Here is a 17,430-nt window from a genome sequence, read left to right on the forward strand (position 1 = left end):
TCCGCTGCATTGTCTGATGTAAGGGGGGACTCCGCTGCAATGTCTGATGTAAGGGGGAACTCTGCTGCAATGACTGATGTAAGGGGGCCTCCGCTGCATTGTCTGATGTAAGGGGGGACTCCGCTGCAATGTCTGATGTAAGGGGGGACTCCGCTGCAATGACTGATGTAAGGGGGGACTCCGCTGCAATGTCTGCTGTAAGGGGGGACTCTGCTGGGGACACCTGATGGCAACTGGTGGCAGGTGACACGCTCAGGGATCCCACTGATTCTGCATTATGGTGAGTTAAATAATTTCATTTTATATTACAATGTAATAATAGAAATAATGCGCTTCAATCATCCTGACACCATAACAACCATGGTGCCGGGATGATTGAAGCGCTAACACCAGGTGTTTGGAGTATCTTTATCTGCTGATTGTTAAACTTTCTAGAATACACATATTTTTATTGTGTAGGATCTGGGGCTGCTGTCCCGTCATTTCCCTCTCCCCCTTTCCCTCTGCCCCCCCCTTTGCCTCTCCATCCCTTATTCATCTCAGACTCTAACCACACCCTCTTGAGCCACGCCTGTTTAAGCCATGCCCACTATTTCGCATAAACCACGCCCATTTTTTTGCTGTGGCGCGCCACACTTGTATTTTTGCTAAACCACGCCTACAAATGAATGCCCCACCCCCTAATTATTGTATGGCTCCGCCTACAGCCGAAAAAGTGTCCCACATTTTTTTTTTTTTTTGCAATGTTGGCAACTATGACCTTGCATTCAGTGAAAAGAACACAAGGTGTTTTGAAGGAATGGAGGAGGTGCCAAGTGAGCGACCTTTCAGTGATTTCTATACCAACCCTCAAAATTTCCACTCATCTACTCGCATTAGGTGAGGGCGAGTGTAGAGCCACATCAGAAGGGGGGGGGGGCGGCGCTACTAACAGGCGGGGTTGAACGGGAGCTGATTCTCCTCCCAGCCTTTACCCCATCTCTCTCTTAGTAGGGCCTGGCTTACAGCAGGAGTCGGAAAATAACTAAATGAGGTGGGGGTGGGAGTGGGGAAGGGTTGGGGCTTGTGCAGGATCTGACAAAGTTTACTTTTCTTATTAACAAGCTGGTGATTGGTTGCTTGGACTGCCTAGCAAACAATCACCAACTTGTTAGTAGGAAAAGTTAACTTTGGCAGCTCCTGCTCCCCCGTCCAGTGCTCTGCTCCATTGTAAGTCTCTGCATCTTAAATCAGTGAAAGTCTCATTCATTGGTTTTAATTTTTTATGCTATATTTAATATAGCATTAAAATATTTACTTAACAAGGCAGTAATGATGTGTACTCTTAAGACCTGTCTAGTAGTTTAGGAGTTCAAATTATTAACTCTGTCTATACTATATCTGGAACTACAAGTTCCACACCATTTAAGGACGGCAGGTTAAATAAAAGTTGACAAATGCTGCAGTAGCCAGAGATGTGGCACACTTCATTTAAGACAACTTATTTTTACTGTGCTAATGGCCAAAAATTGTTTTTGGCCATACTTCAGCTTTAGGAGCTTGGTGAATCACTTAGATCCACGCTGTGCCTGTGCAATTCCTCACCATTGTTCAATTTACAGTCAAATAACCCATTTAAAGTGGTTGTAAACCTCTGAAATGAAAAATGCATCCCCTGCTTGTTGGAGCTCAGAAAAAACTTTAATCTCTAAACTCCCTAACCCACATCTTCAATCTCTCCCTCTCCTCCGGCACTTTTTCTTCCCCGCTCAACCATGCACTGGTTACCCCCATACTTAAAAAACCCTCACTAGACTGATCCTGGGCGGGTGTACGGGGTGCACCGCGCCCCAGCGCTGCAAGCTGCTGCAGAGGAGGAGCGCCGAAGATGTGGTACTCACTTGATTTAGCAGCGGCGGTGCCGCGGCCCCGGGGCCCAGTTGTCCTGTCCACACTGACACTAGAATGCCTGCCCTGGCTGACCGCCTCTGCTGTGCACTGCACTGGTTGCTAGAATCACCTGCCACCCGGCATCTAGCAACAAGTGACGTCAGAGGCCCAGCATTCAGAGCGCACCGCAGCCATCCCAGCATTCAGAGTGCGCTGCCTCCTCACCTAGTAAACTAGCTCCACCCACCTCTTCCATGTTCTTCAGACAGCGTGGCTCAGAGCCAGAGGGAGGGGAGCGGAGCACATCTGAAAAGAGCTGCCTGAGCCTGCCTGTGAGTGACTGAGCTGAGCAGCTATCCACCTGCACTGCACTGCACCAGCATAGCACCTGCAGCTGCCTGACACTGTGTCTGTTCTGGAGGTTCGGAATTGACCCTCGGCCTCCCCCTGTAAGTAAGTTGTGCCATCAAACGCAGCCACTGTGCCCATCAAACGCAGCCGCTGTGCCATCAAACGCAGCCACTGTGTCCATGAAACGCAGCCACTGTGCCATCAAACGCAGCCACTGTGCCTATCAAATGCAGCCACTATGCCTATCAAATGCAGCCACTGTGCCGTCAAACGCAGCCACTGTGCCCATCAAACGCAGCCACTGTGCCATCAAATGCAGCCACTGTGCCTATCAAACGCAGCCACTGTGCCATCAAACGCAGCCACTGTGCCTATCAAACGCAGCCACTGTGCCATCAAACGCAGCCACTGTGCCATCAATAGCAGCCACTATGCCCATTAAACGCAGCCACTGTGTCCATCAATAGCAGCCACTTTGCCATCAAAAGCAGCCACTGTGCCCATCAAACTCAGCCACTGTGCCCATCAAACGCTGCCACTGTGCCCCATCAAATACTGCCATTGTGCCCCATCAAATGCTGCCACTGTGCCCCATCAAATGCTGCCATTGTGCCCCATCAAATGCTGCCACTGTGCCCATCAAATAGCGCCACATCAAATGCTGTCACTGTGCCCATCAAATAGTGCCACTGTGACCCCACTCGCCGTCTGCCCGGCACGTACCCTGTCTCGGTGCCAGCCGGTGACGGCGAGCAGTGGAACCTTGCAGCGCGTCAGACAGCAGCTCCTGTGTCCTTTGTGCGCCTGTTGTTTCAGTCAATCGGGTGACGGGTAACAGACCCGCGCACCTGCTTGGCTGAGAGGCAATTCAGTGTTAGGAAAGCGAATATTCATTCGTTTTTCTAACACACCTGGGTTCACCTTTTTTGAAGCCTATGGCTCTAATCAGGTACTTCAAAAACACCCCCCGCCGCTGGAATTCAGGTGCCCGGCATCCGAAAAGGGACCTGACGCCTGAATAGGGGTTGGCTACAGTGGCCATGGATAGATTCATGCAATGCATGAATCTATCCATTATACACAGAGGGGGATGGCTGGAGAGAGGGGGCGGCGCACGTGCACCCTTAATGAACGCACTGCCACTGAGGAGCGGTCCATTAAGGGCGCGCAGGCACCGCCCCCTCTCTCCTCTCTTCTGGGTGCAGAAATATTTCTGGTGCCCCCCACCACGCCCATGTGGGGGCACCAGAAATATTTCTGCACCCAGGCGCCTGTGACCCTAGGATCAGCTGTAACTAGACCCCACCTGTTTGAATAACTTAAGACCCATCTCCCTGCTCCCGTTTGCCTCCAAGCTCATTGAATGCCTTGTCCATGACCAAATGAGTTGCTACCTCCCTGACAACAACCTTCTCGACCCCCTATAGTCCGGCTTCCACCCACAACATTCCACTGAAACTGCCCTACTAAAACTCACCAATGACCTACTAACTGCTAAAACCAATGGCCAATACTCCATACTCATACTCTTGGACCTCTCTGATGCCTCGACACAGTTGACCACCTGCTCCTCCTCAGCAAACTACACTCCCTTGGTCTCTGTGATTCTGGTTTTCCTCCTACCAATCTCAGCGCAATTTCAGTGTCACTTACAACTCCATCTCCTCCGCTCCTCTTTGTGTTGGGGTACCCCAAGGCTCCATCCTTGGACCCCTCCTATTCTCACTCTATACCTCTTCCCTGGCCCAGTTGATAACCTCCCATGGCTTCCAATACCACCTCTACGCTGATGACACCCAGATCTATCTCTCCACTCCTCAACTCACTCCATGAATCTCCTCACGGATCTCAAACTTACTGAATGACATATCAGTATGGATGTTACACCACTTTCTCATACTGAATCTTTCTAAAACTGAGCTTGTTATATTTCCTCCTTCCCGTTCCCCCCCTATGACTTTACCATTAAGATCAACAGCACAAACATTGGTCCCTCCACACATGCCAGGGTGCTGGGTGTAATCCTTGACTCTGACCTCTCCTTCAGCCCCCACATCCAATCACTGGCTAAATCTTGCCGCCTTAACCTCTGCAAAATCTCCAGAATTCAACCCTTCCTGACTAACAACACCAAAAAACAACTTATTTACTCCTTGGTTATTTCCCACCTTGACTATTGCAACTCTCTCCTTAATGGCCTACCCTTACGCAGGCTATCCCCCCTTCAGTCTATTATGAATGCTGCTGCTAGACTAATACACCTCACTAACCGATCCGTGACTGCTGCCCCTCTCTGCCAATCCCTTGACTGGCTTCCCCTATCCCACCGTATAAAATTCAAAATACTAACCACAACATACAAGGCCATGCACAACATCGCCCCCGGCTACATCACCAACATCATCTGCAGATATCGCCCAAATTGTCCCCTCTGCTCCTCCCAGGACCTCCTGCTCTCTAGCTCCCTTGTTACCTCCTCCCATGCTCGCCCTCAGGACTTCTCCAGAGCATCTCCCATCCTCTGTAACTCCCTGCCCCGGTATGTCTGATCAGCCCCTAACCTGTCCACCTTTAGGAGATCCCTGAAAACTCATTTATTCAAGGAAGCCTATCCCACGCCCACCTAAGAACTGTCCCCGAGCCACCCCCATCAAATCCTCCCCCGCAGCTATTACCTTTTGTACCACCACCCCCTCCATTTAGAATGTAAGCTCTACGAGAAGGGCCCTCCTGTCCCTTCTGTATTGAACTGTACTGTAATTGTGCTGTTCCCCCTCCTACATTGTAAAGCACTGAGTAAACTGTATAAATCGTGCATAATAATAATAATAATAGTTTCATCGCTGTATATCACCAGTAGCTAGTCACTCCAGTGGGTATATTTTCTTAGAGGATACTTAGAAACTGCAAATTTTGGTAAATTTACAGAAAACAGAGTTTGGATCAAACAGCTTTAACGTAAATAAGTGTGCATTAAGGAGGCCCCAAACTACAGCTCACAGGCCAAAACAGTAATACATTCAGCCTACAGCTAGAGTCAGATTCCCCTACTGCGCTGCCTTTCTCCAAGTAAGTTGGTTGTTGGACCACTGGTGTTCTAGCAAGCAATGATTTGCTTGCCCCAACAGGAGGACAGAACAGCCTATGACCATACCTGCTCCGGCTCCCACCTGGCTGGTACAATGAGTACACCTAGTCTGTAAAGTAAGGGCTGACTCCTGATAGGGATTCTGATGTAAGAGGGGCACTGAGGGGGACTCTGATGTAAGGGGAGCCCTAATAGAGACCCCGAAGTAAGGGGGGACTCAATTGGGGGACCATGATGTAAGGGGGACTCTGATGTAAAGCAGGGTTCTGATGGGGACCCTAATTCTGATGGGGACCCTAATGTAAGGTGCAACTCCTAAGGTGGAACCTTTTATGGGGATGTAAGGAGGGGGGTGCCTAAGGTGGACTCTGATGTAATGGAGCCTCTCATGGGGTCTCTGATGTTATGGCAGACTCCTAAGGTAGATTCCGAAGTGAGAGAGCCTCTGATGGGGACTATGCATTGTTTTATTGAATGTCTATTTTTTTAGATTTACATCATATTATGCTGATTTAAAAAAAAAAAAGATTTTCATTGATTTATGACTCAACTTGTAAAATCAAGGTCTCGGGTCTCCGATAATGCAATATTAGCTGAAGCAGTTATGGGAAAAAAAGGAAAATGCATAAAATGGCAGAATCAAGTGATACAGAACAAGGAGTGTCTGTAAGCTATTTCTAGAATGTCATCATTGATCGTACAGTGCTGAGTAATAAGTTGGCACAGTATAAATTACAGCTAATAACTGTACTTTGCTTCCTATGAATGGCCAAATGGAAGTACTATAATTACAGAGGGCATTGTTATTTGACAAAACAAGTGACAGAGTCATATGTACACAATTACTGTTGCATTCATCAGCTCCTTGGATGTGGTTCAATCTCTACATTGCCTTCAGGAGGTCTCCTCCTCTCATAAACTTGTTATTGTTTTATTATATTTTAAGTGAAGCTTGTTACAAAGTGAGGCATGGTCTCCGTGGACAGACATAACTCAACTAATCATTTATTTGCAAGCAGTGATGTTACACTGGCAAGTTCCCCGAAGGTAAACTTTAGGGAGAAAATGCCAGTTGATGAATAATTAATATAATCAGACAGTGAATTGGATGTGACCTGGCACACTCGCTTAGCACACATGGTGATCTCCATCCCTAAATTTGTTAATAGAAAAGGAAAGGTAGTTGAGTGAGGCCCGCCATGTCAAGTAAGAACAAGATCAACACATAAATTAAATTACATTACATGATTTATTGTTAGTCTAAAATTCATATCAGATTCTTGAGAAAGACATTGTATCAAATAAATAGGTAGTCATATGACTTACACTAAAATATGCTGCTCATAGCATGCAATACAATTGCAAAATATATATGATAAAAATACATGATGAAATAAATAAATAGAAAATATATGATAGGAACTAGTATCTCTTGATACCTAGTGGCACGCAACACGTTTCTTTACATTTCAGCCAATTAATATAATCTTAATAGACTCACTTTAAAAAAAAAAGTGTCTTGTTAGTGAGTTAATCCTGTAGGGCTGGCAATAAATTATTCATATATATATATTTTTTTTTTTGATTAACCCCAAAAAATGATTTGATTCCCCAATTCACACACCAGATGTGGATGGGGGAATCCTCCCTACTGAGTTATTGTATTTAGACAATGGAGAGAATTTCCAGCCATCAGAATACACCGATCCGAGTTGCTTGCTATAGCTGGTGGCACTGACTGATCAGAAAAAACTTGTCAATCAAAATTTGCCTATCACTGCTTAGCCAACTGAATTTCAATCTATGTAAAAGTCTACAGAATGATCATTTTCCCTGTATCATTGGTGCCATTTATATGGATTGGAAGAAATGCCGTATACACGCGGGCGGACTTTTCGACCGGACTGGTCCGACGGGACGAATCCGTCGGACAGTCCGACCGCGTGTGGGCTTCATCGGACCTGCAGCGGACTTTTTCGGTTGAAAATCAGACGGACTTTAGATTTGGAACATGCTTCAAATCTTTCCGCCGGAACTCCGCCGGACCCAGTTCCTATCGAGAAATCCGCTCGTCTGTATGCTAGTCCGACGGACAAAAACCAACGCTAGGGCAGCTATTGGCTACTGGCTATGAATTTCCTTATTTTAGTCCGGTCGTATGTCATCACGAACGAATCCGTCAGACTTTGGTGTGATCGTGTGTAGCCAAGTCTGTGCGTTCGAAAGTCCATCGGAAGTCCGTCAAAAGTCAGTCGAAAGTCCGTCGGAAAGACCGTCGGACCTTTGATGCCGAAAAGTTCACCCGTGTGTACACGGCAAAAGATGCACTGATTTAGTGCATATAGTGGATATAGGAGCTGTTTATTTATTTATTTTTATTTGCGAATGACAGCAAAGTCCAATGATATATAATGACACACACACAAGAAAAATACTTATTGAAACTTATAAAGACATTCATTTGACATTCATTTGAATGTACTAAGAAATAATTGTGGCATCCTACAGTACAGCCTAATCTTTTGGAATTGATTTTCCAGTGTCCTTCTCTACCTTTATATGTTACTTGAACATTTTATATTTCTGATATGTGTCTGCTGTACCATTCACTTGTGTTAAAAGTATCCTGTTCTCTTTGTATTGCTTCCTTTGTCAGAAAAGCCCGCATGGAGTTTGCTAAAAAAACACCTGAAGGACTCCAAGATGGTGAGAAATAAGATTCTTTGGTCTGATGAGACCAAGATAGAACTTTTGTGGCCTTAATTCTAAATGGTATGTGTGGAGAAAACCAGGCACTGCTCATCACCTGTCCAATACAGTCCCAATAGTGAAGCATGGTGGTGGAAGCATCATGCTGTGGGGGTGTTTTTCAGCTGCAGGGACAGGATGACTGGTTGCAATCGAGGGAAAGATGAATGCGGCCAAGTACAGGGATATCCTGGACAAAAACCTTCTCCAGATTGCTCAGGACCTCAAACTGGGCCGAAGGTTTACCTTCCAACAAGACAATGACCCTAAGCACACAGCTAAAATAACGAAGGAGTGGCTTCACAACAACTCCGTGACTGTTCTTGAATGGCCCAGCCAGAGCCCTGACTTAAACCCAATTGAGCATCCCTGGAGAGACCTAAAAATGGCTGTCCACCAACATTTACCATCCAACCTGACAGAACTGGAGAGGATCTGCAAGGAGGAACAGCAGAGGATCCCCAAATCCAGGTTTGAAAAACTTGTTGCATCTTTCCCTAAAAGACCCATGGCTGTATTAGATCAAAAGGGTGCTTCTACTAAATACTGAGCAAAGGGTCTGAATACTTAGGACCATGTGATATTTCAGTTTTTCTTTTTTAATAAATCTGCAAAAATGTCAACAATTCTGTGTTTTTCTGCCAATATGGGGTGCTGTGGGTACATTAATGAGGGGAAAAAATGAATGAAAAATGATTTTAGCAAATGGCTGCAATATAACAAAGAGTGAAAAATTTAAGGGGGTCTGAATACTTTCCGTCCCCACTGTATACACACACATATATATATATCTATATATATATCTATATATAACTATCCAAAGACATGCTGGTAGGTTAATTGGATCCTGTCTAAATTGTCCCTAGTATGTATGAATGTGAGTTAGGGACCTTAGATTGTAAGCCCCTTGAGGGTAGGGACTGATGTGAATGTACAATGTATATGTAAAGCGCTGCGTAAATTGATGGCGCTATATAAGTACCTGAAATAAAATAAATAAAATAAAATAATATATATATCCATTGGACTAAAATCTCAAACAATGTTATTGGTCTTCTCAGCTATTTTCTGTGAACTTCAAAACATTGCCCCCTATATTATGGGCATGGGGAGAAGGGGATATGTTTATAGTCCAAATCGAGAGAGCAGCCTAGGGTAACAATAGTGCTCCTCTATACATTCAGTGCAGTGAGTGAGCATTGCTCCCCTAGGACAGGAAGTGTTTTATTGGTAGGATCTCGCCGGGTAAAACTAAAGAAAAAAGGACTAAATAAGAAAAACTACTGTAACCACCAAATCTAAGGATCATTCACATAACAATTCCTGTAATAATCAACCTATCAGTCACTCGCTGAAAGATTATTACAAGAAAGCGTTCTTTTGAAAAGAATCATTGTGCATTCACAGCATAATACTTCATAACTGCTAAGAATAAAAGTGTCATCGACCTAGAACAGTGACAGTTACCGCTGACTCCCAAAGGTACCATCAGAGCAGAACAATTATATAAAATGATGGCTGTTAGCATTATTTCTTTGTTTTCAGCACATCCTAAACGTTCACCAGTAATTTGCATGTAAGTTCCAAGTGCCTATTCCATATTATAAATAACATGTTTAATATGTACCGATGGGTAACATGCATCAGGGACACAGAGGCAACCTATATAATGTGCTCAAGAGATGGTTAGAGAATAGCCCTGGAACCTGTTAGGATCCTTTCACATGGGCATACCACCCAACATTTTGAGATGGGAATGAGGGACACCTATCAGCAAAAGCATGCAGGCATAGGACACGCCCCCTTAAAGGAGAATTGTACAAAAAAACAAGATTGGTTAAACCCACAAGTGCTTTTTTTTACCACTACTATTCCTTTATACTGGCTTTTGGAATTTACAAATGCAGCAATTTAGAAATTGGATGAAAGGTTTAGCACTGGAAAACACTTTTTGATAGATAAGTGCATTTTACATACATCTATATAGATCAGACCAAAATGAGGGACAAATGAGGAGGAATGAGGGACAGAGGGACTTTGTTCCAAATCAGGGACAGTCCCTCAAAATCAGAGACAGTTGGGAGCTATGCACAGGTGGTCTGATCAGATCCACCTGTCAGTTTTTTAGGAGGACCTGATCGGACACTTCATTCACCCCTATAGAGCGGTGGATGTCATTGATGACATGTCCACTGATACCCGCCGCTATCCGATCCTATCCGCCAAATCTAGACGGATGGAGACCCTATTTTCCATCTTTCTGGCGGATTAGTTAGGATCGAATGAAAACGGACAGGCGATCCCTTTTTATCTGATCCCCCTATAGAGGAGAGCAGGTCCATCTCTGTGCAGTAAGTGGAGATGGACCTGCCTGCTCAGCGGGGATCAGCGGAGTGATCCCATGCTGAGCAAAGGCGAGTCCGCCGAGAGGACCACCCATGTGAAAGGACCCTTAGAGAATAGCCTCAGAGATTGTTAGGCCTCTATCAGATGGCAAAAACCAGGCAATTGAGGACCGCTTTTAACTCACCTCAGCTGCCTGTCATAACCAGGTAATGACTGCCGGACGGCCCCACACACATTGCTGTGGCCACAAAGATGTGCTTTGCAGCAAAAAAAAATGTTAAAAATATGGCATGTCACATTTGTCAGGTGATGCTGCCTGCCAACGCATCATATAGAGATGAACAGAGCTGCATCACAGCCATAATGCATCCAATGGTACAGGGAAGAAGGATTTTGAGATGAAATCCTTTTTCAAGCAAGGGTGCAGGAGGCGGCATGTCTCTTTCTGATGGTCTGCTACCGACTGGCCAGCTACTGCTGACAATGCAAACAACCATAGATCAGAAGTCAGTAGCTTGGCCCATGTGAAAGAGGCCTTAGAGAATTGTAAGAGAATAACCTTGGAAATGGTAACATAATAACCCTGCAGGCTGTCAGAAAAAAAAACTCTGGTGATTTAAAAAAAATAACCCTGGGGATTGTTAGAGAATAACCCTAGAGATTGTTAGAGGAAAACCCTAGAGATTGTTGGAGAACAGCCCTGGAGATTGTTAAAGAATAGCCCTGGAGATTGTTAGAAAATAATGTTGGAGATTATTATACTGGCCATATACATATAGATGTATTTTGTTCAGCCTTCATGCTGAACAAAATAGATCTAACAGAATGTTCCATCCACACTAACAGTGCAGGTGGACAAATTCCCCCCTGCCAGGCTATTGTAGTCAGACAGCCAGTATTGCCAGCTGTGAGAATAGCTGAACAGTGCTTGCATCTGATCAAATGCATGCACTGCTCAGCTGCCCACAGACTCCTCCATCAAAAGTCAATAGAGAAATTGACTTTTATCAAATAAAGCAGTACCAGCATACACTGCTCAAATTTCAAACAACCCAGCAGGAATCGCCCAAAATTTGAGCAATGTATAGCCAGTTTGAGAGAATAGCCTAGAGGTTTATAGAGAATAGCCTTTGTCGTTGTTAGAGATTATTGCTAGAGACTGTTAGAGAATAGCCCTAGAGACTGTTAAAGAATAAACCTAGTGACTGTTAGAGAATAGCTATACATATTGTTAGAGAATAGCCCAAGAGAATGTTAGAGAATAACTCTAGAGACTGTTAGAGAATAGCCCTACATATTGTTAGAGAATAGCCCAAGAGAATGTTATGCCGCGTACACATGTGCGGACTTCCCGGCAGACTTGGTCCGGCGGACCGGACTCCGTCGGACAATTCGATCGTGTGTGGGCTCCAGTGGACTTTTTTTTCCCCAAAAGTCCGACGGACCTAGAAAAAAAACATGTTTCAAATCTTTCCGACGAACTCGTGTCTGGTCGAAAAATCCGCACGTCTGTATGCTAGTCAAATGGACTAAAACCGACGCTAGTGCAGCTATTGACTACTGGCTGTCAACTTCCTTATTTTAGTCGGGTCGTATGTCATCATGTACGAATCCGTCGGACTTTGGTGTGATCGTGTGTAGGCAAGTCCGTTCGTTAGGAAAGTCCATCACAAGTCCGCCGAAAGTCCGTCGGATAGACCGTCGGACCTAGTCTGCCGGAAAGTCCGGTCGTGTGTACGCGGCATTAGAGAATAGCCCTAGAGACTGTTAGAGAATAACCTTAGACATTATTAGGGACCTTAGACATTATTAGGGATTAATCCTTGAAATTGTTAGAGAATAGCTCTTGACATTGTCAGAGAATAGCCGCAGAGGCTGTTAGAGAATAATCTTAGAGATTGTTAAAGAATAAACCTTGACATGGTTAGAGAACAGCCACAGAGACTAAGGCCCCTTTCACACTGGGGCGGTAGGGGGCGTCGGCGGTAAAACAGCGCTATTTTTAGCGCTGTTTTACCGCCGTATTCGGCCGCTAGCGGTGCGGTTTTAACCCCCCGCTGGCGGACAAAAAAGGGTTAAATCCACTCGTATAGCGCGGCTATAGCCGCGATATTGCCGTGGTATAGCCGCGCTGTCCCATTGATTTCAATGGGCAGGAGCGGTTTAGGAGCGGTGAATACACCGCTCCTTCACCGCTCCAAAGATGCGGCTGACAGGAGATTTTTTTCTTCTCCTGCCAGCGCACCGCTTCAGTGTGAAAGCCCTCGGGCTTTCACACTGAACAAACAGCGGAGGCTGTTTTGGGGCGGTTTGCAGGCGGTATTTTTAGCGCAATAACGCCTGCAAACCACCCCAGTGTGAAAGGGGCCTTAGTGAACAACCCTACAGCTTGTTGGAGAACAGCCCTTGAAATTGTTGGAGAACAGTCCTTGACATTGTCAGAGAATAGACCCAGAGACTGTTACGGAATAACCTTAGAGATTGTTAGAGAACAGCCCTCAAATTTGTTAGAGAATAGCCGTTGATGCTGTCAAAGAGTAGCCACAGAGACTGCTAGAGAATAATCTTAGAGACTGTTAGAGAACAGCCTTGAAATTGTTAGAAAAGAGCCCTTGATGTTGTCAGAGAATAGCCCCAGAGACTGTTAGAGAGTAACGAATATTTTTATATTAAAAATAAAGACGTAAAAGTGTTTGTTAACCCTTATATATAAGACTATGCCAGCCCCTCACACTATGTCAGTGGTTTTAAAAATGAGCGTTCTAAATACCGAGTTTCAGCTGTCTTCAGGCCGGTCACATTACTCGCAGCCGCTTTACAGCTCCGATTGATGTCTTCTGCGGGAGGAGCCGTGATCTCCCTCTGATGTCAGCCGGGGAGATCACGTGGCCGCTCGTCTCCTCCACAGAATCCCCATCTTGTAGCTGTAAAGTGGCCGTGAGTCATGTGACCAGCCTAAAGACAGCTGTTTTTTTAAATCCACTTACATAGTGTACTATGCCAGCCTCTAATAGAGGGGCTGGCAATGACAATTTTAAGTTTTTTGTTTTAAGAATAGCAGCAGGGGGGCGGGGCGTGGCGGAGACAGATACAGAGAGGGAGATGACAGGCAGGAAGGAGGGGCTGAGGGGGGAGAGAGGAGAGGGGACAGATACCTATGATGGAGGGATGTACTCTGACCACGGTGGTCGGGGCTGAGCAGCCCTGATTTTTGTGGTCAGCGCAGAGAGGGCATACAGGAAGTAGCAGATTCAGGGAGTCTTTTTTTACAGTTTGGAGGGGGGCATATTATACAGAACAAGCACTGTGCTGTGTAATCTGCTTTAAGGGACCAGGATGTGTATTTTTTGGGGGGTTAACAAACACTTTAATAACATTACCAAAAATTCTCATACGACAGAATACAACGTCGGAAGTGATGTAATGTGTTGTATTGTATTGTAATGTATTCTTTCATTTCCAAGCATGCATGGTCTTGTTCTTCTGATTTTTTGCAGATGAATACTGTAATGATTAAATGAAAATTGTATGTTTTTCATGCTTGTTACTTCGGATAATTTCGGATGAACTTACGTGATCGGCTCTCCAAAGCTGTGTGTTAACGATCAGATTATCGCGCGATCACTTTGAAATCTGTATTTTTCATCTGATTTTCTGATCGTGTGTATTAGGCATTAGACAATAGCCCTTGAAATTGTTAAAGAATAGCCCTTGACATGGTTAGAGAACTGCCCCAGAGACTGTTAGAGAATAAACTTAAAGATTGGTAAAGATTAGACCTTGACATTGCTAGAGAATAGCCCCGGAGACTGTTAGAGAACAACCCTAGAGCTTGCAGGAGAACAGCCCTTGAAATTGTTAGAAAACAGCCCTTCATGTTGTCAGAGAATAGCTCTAGAGACTGTTATAGAACAACCCTAGACATTGTTAGAGAACAGCCCTTAGAAATGTTAGAGAATAGCCCTTGACATTTTCAGAGAATAGCTCTAGAGACTGTTAGAGAACAACCCTAGACATTATTAAGCCCCGTGCACACGATGAGAATATTGGACGAATGGTCATCCTTTATTTTTGTAGCATACTAGTCTCATATCGAAAATAAAGAAGTTAATAAAGTTCCGAAAATTCTCATACAACAGAATACAACTTCAGAAGTGATGTATTGTGTTGTATTGTAATGTATTCTTTCATTTCCAAGAATGCGTGGTCTTGCTCTTCTGATTTTTTGCGGATGAATACTGTAATGATTAAATGAAAATTGTATGTTCTGGTATCGTACGAGAAGCATTTTTGTGCTTGTTCCTTTGGATAATTTCGCATGAATTGACGTGATTGGTTCTCCAAAGCTGCGTACTAACAATCAGATTATCACACGATCACTTTGAAATCTGTATTTTTCGTCCGATTTTCTGATCGTGTGTACTAGGCATTAGACATTGTCAGAGAATAGCCCCATGGACTGGTAGAGAATAAACCAAGAAACTGTTAGAGATCATTAGAGAATAGCCCCAGAGATCATTAGAGAATAGCCCTTGACACAGTTAGAGAATAGCCTCAGAGACTTTTAGAGAATTACCTTAGAGATAGTTAAAGAATAGCTCTTGATGTGCTTAGAGAATAGCCTCATAGACTGTTAGAAAATGACCTTAGAGATTGTTGTTATAGAATAGATCTTGACACTTTTAGAGTATAGCCTTATAGATAGAGAATAGCCCTAGAGATAGTTGGAGACTAGCCCTAGAGATCATTAGAGAACACCCTATAAATAGAGACTAGCTCTATAGATAGATAGAGAATAGCCCCGTAGATAGAGAATAGCCCTATAGATAGAGAATAGCCCTAGAGATAGTTGGAGACTAGCCCTAGAGATCATTAGAGAACACCCTATAGAGAATAGCTCTTTAGATAGTTAGACTACCCCTAAAGATAGAGAATAACCCTGTAGATAGGTAGAGAATAGCCCTATGGATAGAGAATAGCCCTATAGATAGAGAATAGCCCTGTAGATAGTTAGAGAATAGCCCTATAGATAGAGAATAGCCCTGTAGATAGTTAGAGAATAGCCCTATAGATAGAGACTAGCCCTAGAGATAGTTGGACACTAGCCCTAAAGATCATTAGAGAACATCCTATAGAGAATAGCTATATAGATAGTTACAGACTAGCACTATAGATAGAGAATAGCCCTGTAGATAGAGTCTAGCCCTAGAGATCGTTAGACAGCACCCTATAGATAGAGACTAGCTCTATAGATAGTTATAGTCTAGCCCTATAGAGTTAATAGCCCTATAGGTAGAGTCTAGCCCTCAAGATCGTTAGAGAACAGCCCTGGCACTCCCATCTCAGGGCACACAGCGGCACATCACATAGCAGATGAGCAGTGTTTAATTACAGCTTCAAGCTTGCCAGTGACCTTTTCCAGTGCTGTCCCCTCACTCCTTCACTATTTGCAGCTCTTCTTATCCGTCACCCCCCTCCTCTATTCCTCTTAGCACTTGTGTTCTTTTATCACTCTCTCACCTTGGTTCAGTGAAATAGAGCTGAGAACCTTCCCATGTCTGTCCTGATCACTCTTCTTCCCTTCCCATCCCTCTCCCACATGCACTGTACAATAGATTTTCCGTCTCCAGATCAATGTAACCCATGCCTTCCTTTATGTCTGCTAGATTTCCCATAAAGAACATAGCTCCAGCACCTATTGCTTACCTGTTCTGCTGCCTCTGGGTCCAGATGCGGTTCCAGCAGTGGGACAGTGAACTGGATCTTTCTAGGACTGTTGGGTTCCATGCTGTGTATAGAGGCTCAGCACAGGGTCAGTGTAGTCTCTCCGCAGGGATGTGCTGCACAGCTTCTGCTTTCTGAGGTTACAAGGATTTTGCCAGCCCCTTATCTCCTCCTGTCTCCACTCTGAGAGCAATGAGGAGGATTGGCTAAACCTAAGCAGCCCGTATTCCCCCTGCCCCCCCTTCCATCTGTACACACACTGTCATACACACACATATACACACACACTATCGTACGTACGCGTAAAAATATTCATCATCCGGATGTGTGCTTCCTTTATCTTCTTCATAAACACAATGCACAAATATTTACATACTTGCAATACAAAAGTAGAGGCTTTAGTTTTCTAATTCAATCAAGGATTTACCAAAGGTCACCAGTTCACTTTAAATACTCAGAGCAGCCATACAATGCCTACTTATCCCATATGATGTGTTAAGATCTGCTTGTGACAGTCAGCAGCGTAGGGGTTAACGCTTGGAAGAATATTGAGCAGATCCGTAAGTGGTAAGTAATCACTTATAGGAAAGGAATTAATCCCTTAACCCAGTATGCCCCATGGAGAAGGAGGATAGTTGCAGTGGTCATATTCCCCGTATTCTTGATCAACAAAGTTTGTAAATATTCACCTAAAGAAATATAAAATATGCTGTTTACAGAGTTATACAAAATGTAAGGAATGGCATAATAAGATAGACAATAGGAAGCAATGCTTCCTAAAAATGAATGACCTGTCCCTCTACGTATACTTCATATAGCATTTATTATTTCTTCCATAGTTAGGGTGCCCATATTACATGAGAGAGGACACAATGCCCCTCTCTGATCAGTGATTGGTGACCGATCTGTAGGATCATTCCCATGGAGCATGAAAAACATACAGGCTATCGGTTCATATTCCTAAAAAAATAGGCAGTGAGATTTTTGGGCTGATTTACCAAAGGGGTTAAAAATCTTCACTTAATCCAACTAGCCAAACCATGTACATAAGTAAAGAGGATATTGCTGTTCACGTGATTGGATAATTGAAGTGAAAATTCACAAATATATTGTGTTTAGCGTCTCAGCTGATTTAGTATATCAGCCTTCATGTGTTGCTGGTTCACAGATGATATCCTTTTAGTCTGTACCACCATAGACATATGCGTAGGAGTATGTAGACCTATGCTGACTATGGTCAGCAGTCAAGGTGCCTGGCAACCCTTGCTATTAGTCTCTGGCTGGAGGCTGAGGTTATATAAAGG

General features: G+C 44.3%; 1 protein-coding gene across 2 annotated transcripts in view; it reads right to left on the bottom strand.

Moving 5' to 3' along the window:
* The window catches only part of PPP1R1A (protein phosphatase 1 regulatory inhibitor subunit 1A), a 242,199-nt gene extending 225,817 nt beyond the window's left edge, over window positions 1-16,382 (bottom strand). The window contains exon 1 of one of the 2 annotated variants that reach the window (XM_073613645.1): window positions 16,109-16,382. In XM_073613645.1, the coding sequence (XP_073469746.1) occupies window positions 16,109-16,189 (81 nt within the window). In that variant the 5' untranslated portion in view covers window positions 16,190-16,382. The remainder of the gene's footprint in view (window positions 1-16,108) is intronic. The other variant, XM_073613644.1, reaches the window with a different exon arrangement.
* Between the last annotated feature and the right edge of the window lie 1,048 nt (window positions 16,383-17,430).

Source organism: Aquarana catesbeiana, linkage group LG02 (genome assembly GCF_042186555.1).
Source record: "Aquarana catesbeiana isolate 2022-GZ linkage group LG02, ASM4218655v1, whole genome shotgun sequence".
Taxonomy (NCBI): domain Eukaryota; kingdom Metazoa; phylum Chordata; class Amphibia; order Anura; family Ranidae; genus Aquarana; species Aquarana catesbeiana.